The sequence below is a fragment of the Rousettus aegyptiacus genome, unplaced genomic scaffold (genome assembly GCF_014176215.1).
Source record: "Rousettus aegyptiacus isolate mRouAeg1 unplaced genomic scaffold, mRouAeg1.p scaffold_m13_p_5, whole genome shotgun sequence".
NCBI lineage: Eukaryota > Metazoa > Chordata > Mammalia > Chiroptera > Pteropodidae > Rousettus > Rousettus aegyptiacus.
The window spans coordinates 82,848,864-82,871,004 of record NW_023416308.1 but is presented as its reverse complement, the minus strand read 5'-3'; the positions used below and the strand labels follow the sequence as shown (position 1 = coordinate 82,871,004).

At 34.4% G+C, this 22,141-nt stretch overlaps 1 protein-coding gene across 5 annotated transcripts in view; it reads left to right on the top strand.

Annotated features, from left to right (window-relative positions):
• Positions 1-22,141, top strand: part of SBF2 (SET binding factor 2) — a 364,550-nt gene that overhangs the window by 250,396 nt on the left and 92,013 nt on the right. For all 5 annotated transcript variants that reach the window (XM_016147353.2, XM_016147354.2, XM_036220406.1 and 2 more), the window contains exon 17: positions 14,761-14,829. In XM_016147353.2, the coding sequence (XP_016002839.2) occupies positions 14,761-14,829 (69 nt within the window). The remainder of the gene's footprint in view (positions 1-14,760; positions 14,830-22,141) is intronic.

Here is a 22,141-nt window from a genome sequence, read left to right as displayed (position 1 = left end):
TGAAATAAATTAATACTTTTATTTCATTTTTAAATAACTACAATTACTTACTAATGAGTTGTATGCTCTTAAGTACTGCACAGCTGCTCAAACCACCTGAAATTCCAATTCCACTTTGCTTTAAGCATAGTACTTTTAAATCACAGCAACCAATGAATGTCATATCTTCACAAAGATCTAACGTAGTTGATAGTAGTGTAGCACAATCTAATGTTGAAACAATTATCTCAAGCTAGGTTCAATAGCTTTTAAAGTTTTCTTATAAATTTTTTGCTTTGTTAAATGTATTTTCTAGTATTTTATAGTGTGTGTTGCTATTGTGAATGGATCATATTTCCCATTTCTATTTCTAGTTTTTTTTTGCTAAAATAATTTAAAGCTATTGATTTTGTATATTTATGTCATAACCATCTATTTTACCATATTCTTTTATTAGTTTTAGTTTTCTATTAGAGTGTCTGTGGTTTCTCGGCATACAATAGTATCAGTCTCCCAGAAAGATAAGTTTTTATCCCTTCTTTGCCCGTGTTTACAACATTTACATATTTGTCAGGACCTTTGTTTTTATATAGACACAATTTGTTTGAGGACGTGTCCTCTGATTTCTACGATGCTGAGATTTTTTATCAGGAATGCTTATTGAAAAGCGTAAAACAAAAATAGAAACATGTACCAGTTTTTGGATGGGAAGACAATATAATATTGTCTCCAAGTTAACACAATGCGAGAGTAATATTGGATCATGTCAAATGCTTTTTTCTGTATATATTAAGGTGGTCATATGCTTTTTGTTTGTTTGTTTTTTAACTGTTAATTTTCTAATGTGGAACCAACTCGTTATACTGGTTCTGATGTATTAACTTTTAAAATGTATTATTAGATTTGATTTGCTAAAATTATTTTAGAATTTTTCTATCTATGAGAAATATTAATTCATAGCGGGTTTTTTAAATGTCTTTGGTTTTGGAAGCACAATATTGCTAGCCTCATATAATGAGTGAATATATCTTCCTATTTAATTTTCTGGTTAAGTTTGTCTAGAATTGGTATTATTTATTCCTTAAATATTTGGTAGAATTCACCAGTAAAGTTATCCAGCCCTGGATTTTTCTTTGTGGGAAGGTTTTTAATTATAAGTTCAATTATTTGATATATGTAGTATTAGTCAAGCTACCTATTTTTTAAAAAAAGAGCTTTGGTAGCTTGCATCTTACAAGAAATTTGTCTGTTTCATCTAAGTTGTTTAATTTATAAACACAAAGTTCCTAATCATATTTCCTTATTATTTTTAATAGCTGTAGAATCTGTAGTAATATCATTTCTCATAACAATAGTATGTTGTCTTCTCTTTTTTTCCTTTTTAGTCTGGCTAGAGATTTGTCTATTTTATTGAATTTACCAGTTGTTGGTTTCATAGTTGCTTTCGTTCTCTATTATTGATTTCTGATCCAATATTTATATAATATTTCCTTTTTTTCTATTTCATGTATAATTGACTTTTTCCTTTTTTTCTTTTTTGACTTTTTCCATTTTTTTTAAGGTATAGATTGAGATGATTGGTTTGAGACCTTTCTTCCTTTCTAATATAGGCATTTAGTGCTATAAATTTTCCACTAAGTACTACCTTAGCAGTAGTCAACAAATTTTGATATGCTATATCTTAATTTTTATTCAATTCAGAATACTTTCTCATTTCCCAATAATTTCTTCTTGAACCTTCGAGTTATTTAGAATTGCGTTATGTAGTTATCACATCTTTGTGGCTCTTTCAGAGATTTTTCTGTTAATACTTTCTAGTTTAATTCTATTGTGATCAGAAAACATACTTCCTATGATTTTAATTCTTTTAAATTTATTGAAACATGTTTTATGGTCTAGTATATGGTTTATATTGCTAAGTATTTCTGTACACTGGAAAAGAATGTATATTCTAGTATACGAATCTCAGTAGGGGTAGCATTGTAAAATTTTAAATTGAGCTGTCTTCTCCCTCCCACTCCCCCGCATTAGATCTTTGCAGTGGTAGTTTGCTTTAAAAAAAGAAAAAGCTAAAACTTTCCTGATTCTCAAGTCAGTCTCCAATTTTAAAAGTTCACCAATGTCAAAAGAAGTTTACAAGTTTCTAACAGCCACAAGAGAATCAGTTTGTCCCCAATATTTTTCTACTTATTCAGCACAGAAGTGAACTAGCCTCAATGTGAAGAGATTTTAAAAAATAAAGAGAATAGAATACTCTTTTAAAAAAATAAATACAACTTAAGCCAGATTATAGAGAATTCGCAGCAGAAACAACTTAGTTTAGTAACAAGGTCAGAGAGAAGAGATCCACTTCTCAGTCTTTGAACCTGCCTGGCTTTTTCTTTTTCTTTTTTCTTTTTTTTTTTTTAATTTATTAATTTATTTTTTTTTATCTGGCTTTGATACCTTTTGAAGTTCAGACTGAGCTCTTCTCTCTTTTATCTATAACTGATTTTATGAACAATACTTTGTTACCTGTATCCAAACCTCCTTGTTCTTAGCTTGTAAAGATTGACATTTTTTAATTGCCCTATTAGAAGTTTAGTGCCTTGGCTAGATATTCTCTACCATAAATTTCCTAAATGATACTCCAAAAATAGCAGTCAAAAGACAAGGAAAAATCAGTCATGCAAAGAAAAAAGAAGAAAAATAGTTTCCATAATTTGAGGGCTCCAAGACTCAGATATGAAGAGTATTACAGTCTAATGCAGCATCATCAAGATGTCGTGTGGAACTGGATACCAAGTGCATAATATGTAGCTAGTCCGATACACACTAGATTTTGAAGATTTAGAAAAATGAGTGTAAAATATCTTATTGATTTTTATTTGATTACAAGTTAAAATTATATTTTAGATGTATTGAGTTATATGAGATATATTATATTTAATTTTACCTGTTCCTTTTTACTTTTTTTAATCATGCTACTAGAAAAATTTTAATTATGTATGGCTCACATATTTCTGTCAGATATAATTGCACTAGAATCTCACACTCAAACGTCAGCTGAAGACACTGGTCCTGCTTCACTTTACCTGCGTTCATTTTCCTTTGACCATGGTAATAAAAGACTGTTTTTAACAAAAAAAACAAAAAACAAAAAAAAAACAGTTGAGAACAACAAAGCTCTACTAAAGATTTCGCAAAGATTGCTTTTTAATAATGGAACTAGTATGAAGTTCAACCAAAGCTATTAAACTTACTTCTGGTCTATAACTATGTCTGCCTCACACTTCACACTTTAGAAAAATCCACTTAGCTTGGATCTCACTGAAATATTTGAACTTTAGGCTGGTGTGTGGGGCCAGGAATCAGAGATTCCCTTTTAAAAGGGCAAGGAAAATTAATTAGGTACTGACATTTCGCCAGTAAGGTGGTACATTCCAGAAGGTCACTGCTAAATCCCTGTTCCCGTAGTTCACAGCACGATCTCCATGTGCTGGAGGAGCCAGGCCAGACAGTGGTGAAGGTCTACAACCTGTTTTAGAGTCAAAAAGATATGTACTTTTTAATATAATTTCTTATTCTTTAAGATTATGCATCTTTTGACAGGTTAAAAATTTCATAGCAGTTTCCATTGTGTTCCTGTACACTAAGAATTATATTTGGTCTGAAATATTCTAACCGTTTTCAGTCTCATCTCCCCCTAAAGTCTGCCTTACTGTAGTGAAAATTCTTCACTTCATTTAAATCTCTTAGGCTCACCATTGTGGAATACAGTTCTGGCCCTATGTGTTTGGTGGTGGTGGCGGCAGCGGCGGTGGCGGCGGTGGTGGCGGCGGTGGTGGCGGCGTTGTTGGTGGTTGTAATTACGATATGTTTCAGGGCAGGTTTTGCAGTTTAAAGAATGACTTTTCTCTCAATAACGCATCAGAAAGTTGCTGAGCCAAGATTTTGACCACTGCGATGACCTCTTGAGACACTTCTTGTTAGAGATGAAGTAATGTAATTTTAAGGAAACTCTTTCCTAATGTAGTCCGTTTTGAGCACATTCTGACCTAACATTATGTTCTGTAAACTTCATACAACTAGTTTCTGGAATCTACTCTGTAGCCAAAGAATTTGCAGAGGACATTTGCCTAGATAGCCACAAAAAGAGCCATTCTTTTTTTTTAAAGAATATTTTAATAATTGAACCACTTGAAATCATAAATGGAATTCAGAAGGGTTAAGACAAATAAGAAATAAAAGTCATTCGAAATCAATAAGTCCAGATTTTTTTCTAGATGTAGAAACTAAAGTCTGGAGAGGTTAAGTGATTTGCTCAAGATCACAACCAAATAATGACATTCTCTAGATAAGAGGATGGTCTTGATAATGTTCAGTCCTGTGCTTTTTCCAGTATACCACACATGGTCTTTAAATAATAAAATCGTGTTTGGGCTACAACTATAATAACATTTCTTCAAATTAATTTAAAGAAAATTTTAAAATTTACTTAAGTATAAACTAGCTCAATATTGGTAACTTCCCTTGAGGCAAAACATAATTCTTAGAATCAAAATCAGTGGGCCTCATTTCCAATGCTGAATATATATATGAGTCGTCATGTTTAAACTTTATGTATTCTTTAAACACTGTAACTAAAACCATATGCAAAATAACAGCCATTAACTAATGGGATATAAGAGGAAAAAATTACAGAAAAATGTGAAAGAAGAGAAATGAATCCAAATAGCCTATTCATCTTCCAGTTTAGCTCACATGCCCCTTATTCATAAAGCTTTTTCTGATTGCCGTGGTGGAATCACTTCCTCTTCTATGTTGCCTTAACACCTCTTTTTGTTTCTAGTGTTGCTGGTGAACCAGATTGCTGGTCCTTGCACCTGGATTTCTGATTTAGTAGGTCTACACTGGAACCTGAGAATTTGCATGTTTAACAGTTCTCAGGTCATACACATGCTGCTGGTCCAGGAACCACATTTTGTGAACTGCTATTATAGGCAAATAGACTGAGGAGAGAAGAAAGGCAAACTGGAGAGGAGAAAGAAGGAAGTGAGGCATTGTGTACAATGAGTGGGAACATTAAGGGTAGACACAGTTCCGGAGCCCCGACAGAACACCAGAGCAGTAGACCTGGCCTCTCTCCACTTCATACTTCCCTGACTAGGGTTCCACTGTCTTGACACCTGGACATTCTAAAATAAAGGTACTGGGCACCACAGCCAAATTCACTCTTTACCAGCCAATCACTTTTGTTTCAGAAAATTGGCCTCCTTCTGCACCTCGGCTTTTAAAACCAGTACTTTGAGGTACTACTTTTTTACATATGACTAAAATCTTAGGGAGAATAGGTAAATCATAAAGTACTCTTAGATAATATCCCCTTTCACATGTGAAAGAAATAAAAACCTTATCACTTAAGTAGAGGAGAGTCTGATCATCTGCAGCCTGATTATGAATGTCTATTAGGTATATACTCTGAAAGGCAGACTAGGGTTTTCTTTTTTGTTTATTATTGAGATATAATTGACATGTAACATATTAGTTTCAAGTGTACAATATAATGATTTGATATTTATATACATATTGCAAAATGATTACCACAATAAATCTAGTTAACATCCATCATTACACAATTACAAGTTTTTGTGTGTGTGTGATAAGAAGTTTTAAGATCTACTCTCCTGGCGGCTTTTATACATACAATACAGTATTATTAACTGTAATCACCATGCTGTACTTTACATCCATGACTTATTTTTTTTATAACTGGAAGTATGTACCTTTTGATCCCCTTTACCCATTTTACCCACTACTCCACTCCCCTCCTCTGGCAACCACCAGTCTGTTCTCTGTATCTATGAGTTCTACTTATCGGGGGGCGGGGGGCGTTATATTCCACATATAAGTGAAACCATACAGGAATTTTTTTCTCTGACTTCTTTCACTTAGCATAATACCCTCAGAGTTCATCCACGTTGTTGCAAATGGCAAGATTTCTTTCTTTTTTATAGCTAAATAATATTCATGTATGTGTGTACACATACCAAATTTTCTTTATCCATTCATTCATTAATGGGCACTTAGGTTGCTTCCATGTCTTGGCTATTGTAAATAAATGCAGTGAATGTAAGGGTGCATATATCTTTTTCGGTTACTGTTTTCATTTTCTTTGAATAAATATCCAGAAGGAGAATTGTTGGACCATATGGTAGTTCTATTTTTAATTTTTTGAAGTTCCTCCATACTGTTTCCATAGTGGCTCACCCAATTTACATTCCCAGCAATAGGGCCCAGGGGTTCCCTTTTTGCTCCACATTCTCACCAAAATTTGTTATTTCTTGTTTTCTTGATGATAGCTGTTCTAACAGGTGTGAAGTGATTTTTCATTGTGGTTTCGATTTGTATTTCCTTGTGTAGTGATGTTGAGCATCATTTTATGTACCTCTTTGCCATCTGGATGTCTTCATCTGTTCTTTGGAAAAAGGTCTGTTCAATCCTCTACCCATTTTTTAATTAGATCATTTGGGGTTTTTTGCAATTGAGTTGTGTAAATTATATATATATATTTTGGATATTAACATCTTATTAAATATAGGATTTGCAACTATTTTTCCCCCATTCAGTAAGTTGCCTTTTAATTTTGTTGATGGTTTCCTTTGCTATACAGAAGCCTTTTAGTTTGATGTATTCCCACTTGTTTATTTTTGCTTTTGTTGCCTTTGTTTTTGATGTCAAATCCAAAAAGTCATCATCAAGACTTATATCAATGATATCAAGGAGCTTACTTTGTTTTCTTCTAGGAGTTATATTCAAGTTTTTAATCCATTTTGAGTTAATTTTTATGAATGATAAAAGATAGTGGTCCAGTTTCATTCTTTTTCATGTGGCTGTCCAGTTTTCCCAGCACCATTTATTGGAGAGACTGTCTTTTCCCCATCGTGTATTCTTGGCTGCTTTGTTATAAATCAATTGACCATATATGTGTTGGTTTATTTCTGGGCTCTCTATTCTGTTTCATTGATCTATGTGTCTGTTGTTAAGCTGATACATACTGTTTTGATTACTATGGTTTTGAAATATAGTTCGAAATCAGGAAGCATGATACCTCTAACTTTGTGCTTTCTCAAAATTACTTTTTCCGTTTGGGGTCTTTTGTGATTCTATACACATTTTAAGGTTATTTGTTCTAGTTCTAGGAAAATGCCAATGAAATTTTGATATAGATTTCATTGAATCTGTAGATGGCTTTAAATAATATGCACATTTTTCTTCCAGTCGTGAACATGGAATGTTCTGTTTATTTGTGTCTTCAATTTCTTTCATCACTGTCTTACAGTTTTAAGTGTACAAGTCTTTCACCCTCCTTGGATATATTTATTTCTATTCTTTTTGATGCAGTTGTAAATAGGATTGTTTTCTTAATTTCTCAGTGGTAGTTTATTTTTAGTGTATAGTGATGAAACAGATTTTTTATATGAATTTTGTATTCTGCAACTTTACTGAATTCATCGATTAGTTCTAACAGTTTTTTGATGGAACGTTTAGGGTTTTTAATATGGAAGATCACGTCAACTAGGAATAGTGAGAGTTTAACCTCTTCCTCTCCAAATTGTGTGCCTTCTATTTATTTCTTCTTTTTATCCCCAATTGCCCTAGTTAGGATTTTCAATACTATGTTGAATCAAAGTGGCAAGAGTGGCATCCTTGTCTTGTTCCAGGGTTTAGAGGAAAAACTTTTTGCTTTTCATCATTGATATAATTTTAGCTGAGAGCTTGTCATATATGGCCTTTTTTATATTGAGGTTCATCCTTTCTGTACCCACTTCTTTGAAAGTTTTTATTGTGAATGGATATTGATTTTTGTTAAATACTCGTTCTGCGTCTTTTGAGATGGTCATATGATTTTTCTCCTTCATGTCATTAATGTGATGTATCATGTTGATTGATTCGCAGATGTTGAACCATCCTTGGGTCCTTGGATTAAATCCCACTTATCATGGTATATGATCCTTTTAACATTTTGTTGAATTTGGTTTGCTAATATTTTGTTCAGGAATTTTACATCCATGTTCATCAGGAATTTTGACCTATAATTTTCCTGTGGTGTTCTTCTCTAGTTTTGGTATTAATAATGGCAGCCCCATTAAATGAGTTTGGACATATTCCCTCCTTTTCTATTTTTTGAAGAAATTGAGAATGATTGGTATATATTCTTCTTTAAATGTTTGGTAGAATTCACAAGTGGAGGCCAAAGAAAAAAATTAGTTTAAGAATGAACTGACTATATAAAAAATAAAATTAAATCATATGAATAAATATGTAATTTGTAATTAGGAAAAATATGGAGTATAGACACCACAATGTTACGTTGGTTGTTTAAAGGTCATGGGATTTATCACAAGACGTTTTTCTTTTCGCTTACCTGTATTTCCTACATCTTTTATGAGATAGAAGTTTTTGAGAATTTAAAAGAGAAGTAATTTTTTAAAAAAATTAACAAGTGGTATGGTGTTTAATCTTAACAAATGGTATGGAGGTTAAATTAAGCGTCTAAACATTATCCATTTGTTGGGAAGTAGGAGGTCATTGGTAATCACCTTTGCCAGTGAAAGTGGGTTTGGGGGTTTCAGAAGGCCAGAACCAATCTAGAGGGTGTTAATCTTCTGACCACTATTTAGTTTTATGTTGTCATTTAGAAATAAGTTCAGAACTTGCACATTGTTTTTTAGGATTCCCAGGACTACATTCATATTACTACCCTTACCTTTTGTAACACTTCACATTTTACTGAGTGTCCTGTTTATCTTTAAGGATGATTAGATGTAATTGAGTCTCACTTTCATGTATTTCATAGTATTTTGACTTTCAAAAAGATTTTCATAATGCTGTTGAGCCATTACAGTCTTAAATTTTTTCTGCCAGTGTCCATTTTTAACTATTTATAATGACACTGCAGAATATTCTTCTTGAAACTAAGAGTTAGTTAAGTTTTTCTCTGCTTTTATGTTATCATTATTTTTACAATATAAATCATGTAGAAAATTGTCTCTAGTTATTTGTGATAATTAGTTATATAAATATTTGATTATTTATCTTTTGCTAATATTGTAAGGGCAGCGTAATAATAACTTATGGACTTAAAATGCTAAAAGGAACTATTTTTCAATATAACCTGACATATACAGGAAGCCAACTAACATAGAAGGCTTTTCTATAGATTTTATTTGTTAGCCCTTCTAAATGTGGCAGCTTTATAATTCAGTTTCTTTTTCCTCACAGGAACTTAAAATATAGTATTTTGCGGGGAGGTTGCAGCAAAGGAAAACAAATAAAATATGCAGTATAGGAGCTACTTTGAAACAATGTAAACTATATAAATTATTAATGTTATCTCTTCATGGTTAAGTCTACCAGCTTTTCCTTGCTTTGAAGATAGAGGAAGCAGTTTTTCAATTAGAGGATTTTTTTGTGTTTTTTTTTGTTTGTTTTTGTTTTTTGAATCTTTCTCTTTCCTTGTCTTTCATGATGAAACATTTTCTATATATCCTCTTACCTCTCTGGCCGTTTCTACTCCATCTTTGAAAGCTCATCCTTCTCCACTGGCCTTTAATTTTTGAAGACATATTCTTTTTTTCTCTTCCCATTCAATACTCTCTTCAAGGATGATCTCTTTGACACCCACAACTTAAATTATCACCTATATGTTGATATCTCACAAGTTTACTTCCCTACCCTCAGACCTGTTCTCTGGGCTCTACACCCATATATTCAACTGGCTACCTGGCATTTTATTTTCATGTCTTAAACACACTTCAGTACACTTAAACACACTTTAATAGTTGAAGTGTGTTTAAGACATGAGCTTACGTTATTCATCTCCTTTACCCCTCGACCCTCAAATCCAATTCCCTTCCATTGTTCCTGGTCTTGGCAAATGGCACCATCATTGATCCATGTATACAAGCAAAAACCTAAGAGATCCTTAACAGCTTCCTCTGTGTCAACCCCAACACAAGTTATATTGATTTTAACATCATAAAAATCTTTTACCTCAATCCACTTCTCTTTCTTCTACCTCTAATACCTTAACCAAAGCTATCCTAATCCCACCTAGGCTGCTATAGTATCTTTCTAAGCATTCATCCCACATCCTTTCTTGTTCCATACCCATTCATCATCCTGTATCCATAGCAATCTTTTCCAACTACAGATCTATCATAGCCTGGGTTCCTTAGAAAACAGAACGCAAAGCAAAGATGTGTGTGCTGTTACTTTATTGGATATTGTTTCAGGTTGGAAACAGAGTCTGAGAGAGCATAGTGCAAAGGATGTTTGTTAGGGAGTAGTACTGTTAGAATCAACACCTGTGGAAGGGAGGGAGAAGTAGAATTGGGCAGAAGTCAGACAATATTGTGGGCCCAAGGATGGCCTCAACTAAACCCACACAGAGTTCCAGAGCTGGAGTTGTCTCACATTAAGCCAAAATGGTTGGGTCTTTATAACCACACCTTGATCAGTCATTGAATTGGCTGCCCAGGAGAGACTGTTGACCGCACTCTCAATCATGGGGCCAACACGTCTTCCCTTGAAAGGATAACTGGATAGGACATTGCCATGTTAACTCCTTGTGCTGTTTGGCTCCACTTTTACATATGTACTTAGCAACAGTTCCTCCAGAATTCTAGTGTACCTCTCTTGCTGGGAGAAGCTTAGAAAAGGGTAAGCGGGGAAAGCCTTAGTCCCTGCTGCTGTAGCTGGTCATAGGGTTGCAAACGATACTTATCTCCCTTCTCTACTATCCATTCCTGATTCCCTTACTCTTAGCTAACACCTCTCTTGTTTTCAGTGGCTTCCCTGGCAACATGACCTAGTCCCTCATCATGGAGGGATCTTAGCCTGGTCACCATAGCTTTCTCAGCTGAAGGCTACTGTACTTGTTCATTTTCCATCAGAATTTGGCAAGGAAGTACCAGGAGGTACCTAGGGACTTACCTGCGTGCCAAACATATTCCTCCTTACTCCCCTGTGTAAATTTTACAACCTTTCTAGGAGGTAGATATGATAATTATGTCCATTTTGTTGATGAAGTAACTAAGCTTCTTACAGGTAAAATAAGTGCCTGGATAAGCCCTGTCTCCACCTGGCATTCAGGTTTAGGCATCTCTACCAAGATGATAACTCTCTTGTCTTCTGGTTCCTGGGCTCTAGGAGTCTAAAGTGCCTTGGTAATAGCTGTGGTTTATAGATTAATGAGATTCCTGTTTTGTCCTCTGGTAGAAATGTTCCTTCTTTCGGGTCTAGAACCTCTAACATTTCAGAGCTCAGAGTTACAGTAATGGAGATCGCAAATTCTCCAAGTGGGTCACTGGGTGTGATGGTAAGCAGGGATTTATTGGTTCCTGGGTCTCCTCCAAAGCTCTTTCTTGCTCTGGGCCCCACTCAAAGCTGGAAGCTTTTTGTGTCACCTATTAATGAGCCAGAGCAGTATGTTGAGGATAGTATTTATAATTACTAGAATACTCCTTTTGCCTAAATTATGTTTCCACAGATTCCATTTTTTTGATTTCGTTCATATAAGAGTCAAGAGAACGTAGAGGTTTAAATCGCAGATACTGGAGTAGGACTACCTGGTTTAGAGTTCTGGCTCTGCCATTTATGGCCATGCTATCCAGGCACTTATTTTACCTGTAATAAGCTCAGTCACTTCATCAACAAAATGGACATAATTATCATATCTACCTCCTAGAAAGGTTGTAAAATTTAATGAAGTAATTTGTGTAAATACTTCAAATATGCCCGATACTTAGTAAGCACTCCATAAATATTAACTATTATTACTATATGCCAGGCATGTAAAATTGAAGCAGACTTGACTGTTCTCTCAAAAACTTAAAACAAAGCTAGATATTATTTGTCAAGCTTGACACTTACCTTCTATCTCATTCGGAGACATTGTACATATTAAATTACCATAGTATTCAAAATTATGATACATTCTCTATGGTTGTTTAAGTTTATTTAGCATTAGAATATAAGCTAAAGCTGAGACTATAGTAAGAACTGTTTTCTCTACTTTGTGCTTGGCACTGTACTTAGAAAGGGTAGGGAAGTCTAGGAGCATGCATATGGAGGCGCCAAGGAGGTAGAATGTAACAAAGCAAGACTTAGACGGTATTCATAGAGATATTAGATGTGGTGGTAGTAACTATGATGTAGAATAGAAAATGATAGATAAAGCTTGTAGCAGGAGGTTTATATGGTCGATTGGATGTAGAAATGGATCCACATCATGGAGGGCTTGCAAGCCTGGAAGAGTTTGATCATTGTCCTTTAATGGCCAGAACACAGTTGACATTTTTGAGCAGAAGAGTAATATGATATAAAAAGCTATTTTTTCCCTTTGGTAGTTTTAATTTTTGTCCCTATGTGGAAGATACAGATGTTCTCAGTGTTTGTACAATTCAAAAAAAATTTTTTTTTGAGCTATGTCTAATATAAACTGTAAAGAAGAGTCAGTTGTACAAGATACTTGTGCAAAAAACAGTTGTGCCTTTCAGTCTTTTTTTCTTCAATGCTTAAATACATCATTTTTGAGAGATTCCAGTTTTATGAAATAGGAATGCTGGCCATGACAGTTCAAAGGTATGCAAATTGAAAGTATGAAGTAATTGAGGGGAATGAGAAATTAAGATTGCAGGGCTCACTCTTCAATTGTAGTGAGAAAATTAAAGGAAAACTACATAGCAAAGTTCAGAATAAAACATGTATAAGTTTTCAAGTCCTTGCAAGTTTATAAATTGCCTGGTATGCCTGTAACTACATCGCTATTATGTGGCCAAAGGGGACTCCAGGATGTGTATTTATGGACTGATTCCCCAATAGATAACTGCACTATTCTGGAATGCTATTGCTATGTCAATAGTTGTAGCGTTATTGTTTTAAAATTTTTCTGTTTTTTCAACCTAATTAACTTAGAATGTCTATAACGTGATTTGCAAAGAATTTTATATTTATATTTTGCAATCAGCATTGGACTGGCGCTCAGGTTGGAGACATGCACTACAATGTGTAAACATTTTGTAAGATAATAAATAGCTCTTAAATGTTTTATGATTGCCTGTCCCTTGCTAATTGGTCATGGATTGAAATTCCCCATTGTTTAATTTTTTTTAATTTGTGGGAAATTTTTATAAATGAGTGTGTTGGACTTCATATCACAGCTGTTGTCATTTAAAGTTTGGACGGAATTATTACAAATGAAGCCCTGCTGTGAAATCAAAGTCAGAAGGCATCTTGGCATCCCAGCCATTTCCTTAGGAGAAGATTACAGCTCAAGTCTGTTGAACTTTATTGCCTTGGGCCTCATGACAGTCTTCAGAAACATGCAAGGCATTTCTGTTAAAGAAACTCAGATGTGCTAGGACACAGGGGATGACATTCTTGTGCATAGCAGTGTCCCAAACAAGGGGGTGAGGAATAATTCAGGCAGAAAAAAATGCTTCACCCTTTTGTTGTGTTCCGGGATTATATATGAAATCCATGGAGATGCTAGAGAACATATAGTGGTACCATATAGGAGAAAGGTGTGATGTTTTCCTACCTGGCCTGACTATACATTTTTTTCAGCTTTATTAAGGGAAATATAAGTGGCAAAATTGTAATACATTTGAAGTGTACAACATAATGATTTGCTGTAGTACACAGTGAAAAGATTCCAGAAATTTAGTTAATTAACATATCCATCACTTCACATATTCACTTATTTACCTTTTTTTAGGTGAAAATACTTAAGTTCTATTCTCTTAGCAAATTTTAATTATGCAGTACAGTATTATCAACTATAGTCACCATGTTATACATTAGATCCTCAGACTTTATTCATCTGATAATTGAAAGTTTATTCCCTTTTATCAACCTCTCCGCATTTCCCCAACACCCCAGACCCTGTCAACCACCATTCTACTCTGTGGTTCTGAGTTTGACTTGTTTTTTCTTATTTTACCTATAGGTAATAGCATAAAGTATTTGTCTTTCTCTCTCTGACTTATTTCACTTACCATAATGCCCTCCGGATTCATCCAAATTGTTGCAACTGGCAGGATTTCCATCATTTTAAAGCTGAATAATATTCCATAGTATATATAAACCACAATTTCTTTACCATTTATTTATGGTAAAGATGAATTGATTGTCACGTAGGTTGTTTCCATACCTTGGCTATTGTAAATAATGCTGTAATGAACGTGGGAGTACAGATAACCTCTTCAAAGTAATGATTTCATTTGCTTTGGATACGTACCCAGAAATAGGATTACTGGATCATGGAGTAGTGCTATTTTTAATTTCTTGAGGAAACTCCATGTTGTTTCCCATAGTGGCTGCACCAGTTTCCTTACCACTAACAGTGCACCAGGGTTCTCTTGTCTCCACATCCTCGCCAACACTTATAAATTCTTGTCTTTTTGATAATGGCCATTCTAACAGGTGTGAAGTGATATCACTGTGGTTTTGATTTGCATTTTCCTGATAATTAATGATATCGAGTACCTTTTCATGTACCTGTTGGCCATTTGTAACAGTGCATCCCAAATGTATTTTTATCTCATTTCTAAGAGAATATGGCTCAGGAACAGTATTTTTTTTTTCAAACTTACCTTAGTATTAAAGCCTTAGTAACAATTTCAAATAAAAGAAACCCATAGGATAGTAAACAATGTATCCCAGATTTTTGTTTCCATATATTTGTGATTTCTGGTAAATATCCTAAGACTTATTTTTTTGTTTGTTTCATTTAAGGATTGTTCAAGTTTAGAAGAATATAACATTGCTGCAGCATTACTCCCTTTGACCAGTGCTTTCTATAGGGTAAGTGTCATTGATCTATATATAAATGTATTCAGTATTCACTACATGAATCCTGTCCCATTAATATATCTAACACATATCTGTGGTTATATTTATTATGACATTTATCGTATACTACGTATAGAAATTTTAATCTATAATACTAAATCATCTCCTAAAATAGAACCCCATCCATTTCATCCCTGCTTTATTTTTCTTTATAGTACTTTATAACAACTGAAATTGTTATGTATTGATTTGTTTACATTTGACTGTTTCCCCCCACCACAGAAAGTAAATTCCACAAGGCTAGAATATTGTATGTCTTTTTCGCTGCTATGTGCTAATGCCAGTCAGTAACTATTTGTTGAATGAATGAACAAATGAACAAACTAAATAAATAAATGGGGCAGAAATTAGAGTTTAACTTCACTGAGAATTTTCTGGAATGTTTAGTGACTCTTAATTCTGTCATTATATTTCTCCTCTCCATGCCTTTTCATAAGGAGATTAACTTTATGGCAAACAAATTCAGCCAATTCTTCTTATTCTCTCTTCTCCTATAAAGGACCTGTAAGAAGTTAAATAGCCATACTCTGAACAGCGCATTTAATACATCCTTCTGAAATGTGCAGTAGAAAATAATAAACCTATGGCAGCCAGGTTGACTCACTGTTCAGCCACATGCAGTTAGCTTCCGGAGGCCTAGGACTTCAAGAAGGTGGTATGGCTTAAGCTACTCCATGTTTTCATGGGCTCTAAGTTTACTCAGTATATTAAATGTTAAATATAAATATATTAAATATTTCCAGATCTGTTTTAGTAGAGAACTAGGCACCAGGTGAAGTGCCTGAGGTAGATTCCTAGCCATGAAATAATCATACCCTTAAATGCTAGCAATAGTCTTATTTTTGTTTTTCATCTACCATTTCTAACTGGTGCAGCTTCACTACTTTACTAGTAGCTAGTATGCGTGCAATAAATATTTGTTGATAAGGCCAGTTTTTTAAAAACTTTATTTCAAATAGTCTGTCCACAGTCTCTGAGTTAAAGGTCCTAACCCAAAGTCCTCCCTAATTAGGAGTCACTGTATGTCCCTCTTTTTTCCTACTTGCCTTCCCATTTTCTTCTAAAACAGAAAGTGGAATTCATGAGGTCCGTGCTTCCGAGAACTGGCAAGTCATACTGAGCATGCTCAGAAAATAAGTATAAATCTCAATAATGTCAAACAAAGGTTTAGTACTAATGACATTGCTGAAGTTTGGATATCATCTTTTGGTTTTCCTTCTCAGCTTAAGCCCAGCTATAGGCCCCCAGTTTTCCTTTAATACATATAGTCTTCTCTGAACTCTCTAATTCTTTATCTCATCCCCCTACTAGCATGGAAAACACTGTTACAAAAATAGGTCCAACTCTCTTTGATCATAAGCCAACTAGGAAATTTGTCTCCACATCTCAGAGTAGCCAGAAAATTCCACCCTATCTCTAACCAGCTTCATAGCATTCTAAGAGCACTCACAAGGGCATTTGTTAAAGAAAATGGCATTTAAAACATTTCCCACTTTCAACATCTAAGATATTTTTAAACTTAGATTTTATGTAGAAATAAATAAGAAAAAAAGATAGGTAAAATAAGAATTCAGTGTAGAAACTCAATTGCTCAAGTGACCCCAAGTCACTTAGGATTTTTTCAAGCTGAATCATGTAACCATTGCACATTGTACACTAGTGAGGGTTTGATTATGATAGAAGAAGCACCATGAATGATATAAAGTAAGGAATTTATTATAGGGACCAGCCCTTACACTGTTATGAAAGCCGGGGAAGAAGTTTATGGAAGGCTTTGAATTAGAGACTACATGTGGGCCTGACATCACTGTAGGACATCAGGACAGTTAGAAAAGCTTAATGTGACATAGGGAAAAACAAGGAAGAACTAGAATCTGTTTATCTCTTACGTCCTCCAACCTTGATGATGCAGATGACCTGCAAGAGAAACAGCACCGTTGGCCATTGAGCTCAACATGTGCCTGGCACTGCACTAAGAGAAGCTGAAGGAGGAGGTCTGGCAGGAACTGAAAGATTTGTGAGCTCAGTTCCTTCTCCAAATCAGTAAGATGAATCAGCAGATCAATGACAAAGTATATCAACTACAGCAGCACGTGGCATCCTATACTGACCTTCAGAATGTAATGGCTACTGCTTCATTTTTGCCTTCCAAATCTTGGACAAATTTCTTTTATGGACAGCTCTAACCAGAAACCACAGAAGGAAGATAATTCTTGGAAATATGGTTCTAGTTTAGCTTAATTTACACAGTACAAAACCATATACTGTGTTTTTTAGTTTTGCGGGAGTTTTTAAAGCAATTAGTTAACAGGTTGGACTAAATGCCATGCTTTTTCTATCTTATCAAACTTAATACAAACTCGTATTTTAACTGTGGGTTTATGGATTTAATTCTTTGTCATTGGCTTGGTTTGATTTAATTTGGTTTGGGTCTGAATTAGTTAAGATCCAATAAGGAGCCAGAAACCACACCAGTAATGTAAGCAGGGAAATTTTAATATAAGGAGTTAGATGTTCAGTAGTAACAGGGGATTAAGTACTAAGAAGTAAAGAGAATTCTAAAGAATACAGGAACAGCAGATAACGGGAGCACCTACTACTTCTAGGATTCAGGCAGAGTACTCAAGAAAGGAGAAAACTTGGAAGAGGTCTCCTCCACGAGACTAGGATACAGACCTTGTTGGAAAGGTTGCTGTGGCCACTGGATGGCAAAGAAATTCACTGAGGTACCACAGACCAGGGCTAGCCAGCAGGAAAGTGCCTACTGGAGTTCTGGCAAAACTTGCTAGGAATCTACTTGCTAGGGTACCAGTGGAACTTGATAGGAAGCCACCATCTGGGGTACCGCTGAAACTCACTAAATGGTAAGCACCTCTGGGTATCCCACATACCCCTGGCAGACACATGACATAGGAGCTAGAAGGAAAAGGCAAACCTGACCAGGAAAACAAACCATTCATACTATACTGCCCCTTCAGTACTCTTTACCAACAAAACATAATATTGTGCCAGCTGGCAAATGAGAAATGTTTGAAGGTCCAGCTCCTGTACAACAAAGCAGAGCAAAGAAAGGTAGATTTCCAGGAAAGAAGCACTACATTGAGAACTGACACAGAAAGGTTTGGGAGGGTGAGAGTGGATCATACTGATTCTTAGATACTTTCTAAATTTGTTTTATGGGAAATTATTTTTTAATTCAAGAAAATCTGTGGATGTAAAGTATGTTCTCCTGGCCACAGATCACAAATGAACCATTCTCATACTGTTCGGTATAAACTCCTTGGCCTTGTTCAGCATTGCTTCAGAGAATGAACTCAGTCTTTTTTTTTCAATGCAACAAAAGTTTTTTGAGCATCTCAACGTACAAAGTTACTGTGCCAGGCAATATCATGGGCAGCAATGTGAATAAAACGTTGACATGGCAACTAGGAGCTTATATTAGTCTTTCTAATACAGTAAATAATTATATCAATCAGATGGACATTTTTTTAAATCAAGATAATACGTATACATGGTTAGAAAATTCAGATAGTACAAGAAGACACAAAATGCAAAATAAAAGCTCCCTTTCCCACCTCTATCTCATTGCCTCTAACAGCTGATTTCTTCCTGGGATTGATGGGGGATGGAAAGTTGTGCATTATTGCCAGAATATACAGATAAAATTATCTTTAAAAAAAAAAAAACTAAAGTAATCAAACCATTCACACTATTTTATTACCTTGCTTTTTTCACTCCAAGTAGTACATCCAAGTAGATAGCACATATATGCGGTTATTTTTAATAATTGAATATATATTCTTTTTAATGAAAAGATAGCATATTTGTACTTACCATTCTCATAAGACCAGAGTATTTCATTGGCCCAGATGAGATTTACTTCGTATAAAAGATATTTCATTTGTATCATTTCTATATTAGATCCTTGGAGATTTGTTATGCCATTTGTTATGCCATTTGCTATGTCAATTTTAGGCTTCTTTCCCTATAGTTCCACCTCAGTTTTCTCTACTTTTAGTAAGTTGTGTGTAATTCATGCTTCTTTAACTAATGAAGCCTTTCTTGAAAGTGATGCCTTAATGGCCAGGTTTAAATTGTTGGGATTACTCCCCATTCCTAGGCAACCATTAGTATGCATTCTGTCTCCATAAATTTTCTGTACATTTCATATAAATGGAATTCTACAATATATGTTCTTTTATGTCTGGCTTCTCTCACCGTGCACAATATATTTGATATATACCCATGGTGGTAGAAGATCTCTTTAGGACTGTTAAATATTAATTAAACATTTTCCATGCCCAGAGTGCATAGTTCACCATCTGTATTATTTCAAATTATATCTAATTCAAAATATAATATAACTAGTTATATTTTAATTAAATACATTAGGAGAAAATTTGAAATCTTAAGCATAATTTCCCAGTTAGAAGAAATGTATATTTACATTTCTATCTACATGATTTTATAATTCTGTAATTTTTATATTGCTAAATTTTAACTATTGCTTATACATTCTAAATGAACATCCACTGGCTTCTCTAAATATAAATAAAATTTTAGGTATTATTTCCATTTCAAAATGTAAAAGCCCAAGGCAAGTATATTCAGGGTAGTGTGATAGGAAAATATGTTGACCACTTCCTGAAAAAAGTCATTTGTGTAACCTAGCTTACCTAATCAGCCAGAGAAGCAGAAAGTAGATGGCATTCAAGTATGGAGAACCACAGAATTTTCTGAGCCATCCCTTGAGCAATGACCTTCCTGCCACTAGACTAGCAATAATTCTGCTACCAATCCTTGCCTCCCAAAATGAGTAAACTAAAATCTATTACCTGAAGTGGCATCACTCCTACACCCACATTTCTGCAACCATTTTTCACCCATATATCCAGCAAAGGAGGGACAAAGTCAGGAAATGCAGATTAATTGTATGTTACGGTTAATAAGTAATTGTCACATATCATTATTTATACATCTCTAACTTCCACATATTTCTAATACAAAGCATACTAAGTGCTCAAAAGTCACACTAGATGCACTTTTGTATTTCTCTGATGATTTGGAACTTGAGTAACTGACTTTGCCTCTTAGTCATTAATATGGTTCCTGCTTGTTCTGTTATAGATATGATAGCTAATAGGTAATTCTAACTGATGGAATTCAAATGAACCCACATTATGATATGATTGCTACTAGAAGAAAAATCTTATAAGAATACAAAAAAATAGGTATTTCATCAGTTCTTGTTTTTTTTTATTATTTTCATTGGTAAATGATGAGCGTTTCTTAAAAATTTATAAAATAGAAAAACAATTTTGTTTTTCTTAAGATTTCATGATCTGAATGCATTGTATTTCCTGTAGAAGATCTCAAAGGGTTATATTTTTGGCAAAAAAAAAAAAAAGGAATGATAAAGGGTCTTTTTTTTTTTGTCTCTTTTCTGCTGTAAAGTCAAATTTTAATCTTAAAAATAAGTCAGCAGAAAAACATTTGAGAGTGAAGACAGGCGTCAACATTGGGCTGAATCCAAATTTGGCCTGGAAAAGAGATGAATGTGTTTATTATTGCAGATGCCTCCAGCACAGCAGAATTTTAGAATGGCCAGAGAAATAGTGTCTTGCTTTTATTTCCTCCCTTCATTTTCTTCTTGTTCTTTAGCACAACTTAGCATTCCTTTCTCCTCCTCCCTCTCATCACAACCTCTTCTTGCTTCTCTCACTCATTATTTCCAGCTTTAGATGGCTGCTCCTTTCTCCTAGTTCCTGGAAAACCTCTGCTTCTGATAAACTGTTAGTTTGGAATTGCTGTTCTTCATTAATATTACTTTACATTCACTATTTAAACTTGGGATAAATACTACGCAGTAATTTACTTGGAGGCTCTAGAATGGATATTAATTATTGTGTGTTTCAGTGAAGAACTAACAAGTATTTGTTGAGTATTTTTCTAGACTTTTCAACTCCTTTCATATTATGATCAAAAGTTCAGGGCCCTTTTGTTCATTCTTCAGAAAATAAGGCAGGCCACTTTGATTCTGTTTCTTTATTCCAAAATAATTTTAGTGCAGTTCAGTTCAGTAGACACTGAACTACTACAATGTCCCAAGTGTTAGGAATAAAAAGTAAATGAGTCAAGGTCTCTGCTGCTGAGTAGTACATACACTTTCAGAAAACATAATTTAGTAAAATAAATTACCACGTTAGTATTTGAAAACAGATATAATGTAAATAACTATAAGAATCTTAATTCCTGGCACAACAAGGAACACTACAAAGAAATTGTCACATTTATCTCGAAAGATAAATAGGCATTCTTACAAGTGGGATGAGGTGAGAAGTGGATGAGCAGGAATGACTTAAAAATTACAGGCAGAGAAAATGTGAATCACTTACTAGGAATTGTGACTGGAAATGGAGGCAGAGAGAAAAGTTGGTCTGTGGCTAGACTATGAAGGGCCTTGTGTGCCACGTTAAGGAATTTTAATAATGTATATAAATAACAAGGATATTTTACTTCTGTACTCAATTCTTTTAGAAGTTTAAATAAACTAATAGCAAAAACAAGATTTAAAGGAACATGGTGATTTATAAATCAAGCTATTCAATAATACTTAATATTTAAAGCCTTCTCTGTCAGGTTTCTCATCAACTTTCCATGCTTTCCTGGGCTTATTCCTCATTCTCTCTTTTCTTTCTTTTCAGAAACACCTTTCTGTTATTTCTTCTGCTTCAGCCAATTTTAGAGCATCCTTCAACAATAATATACATGAAAGCTACAAAAGTCAAGACACTTTTATTAATATTATAGAGAGAGTTGTTATTTGCAAAGGATCAATTGGTTACCAGCAGTTAACCCTCGACCTCAAGATTTATTATAAATTTCCAATCCAAACTGTTAACCCCAATCATTCTTTAAAAATACCCACCTTGGAGGAAAGACCTGCCAGTTCTTCTAGATTTTTGTATAACAGAGCTGAGTTTGAAGTACAGTGTGAGGGTTAAACCAGATGCTGAGGAACAGGAAAATGGTCCAACTTGACTATTTTCTTAGTTTTTTAATATTTATTTTTCTGCTCTGGAATTTGATGCCTTAGGGGAATAGTGTCTACCAAGAGACGGGGAAAACTTTGTGTGAGTACAATTATTGTAAAGGGTGTTTACTAAGAAAAGATCAGAGTCTTCCTCCTCCCCTGACATATGGATGTTGCTGTCTCCCTTTTTTTAAGAACTGAATCTCTGAAGGCAGGATGTCTCCCCCCACG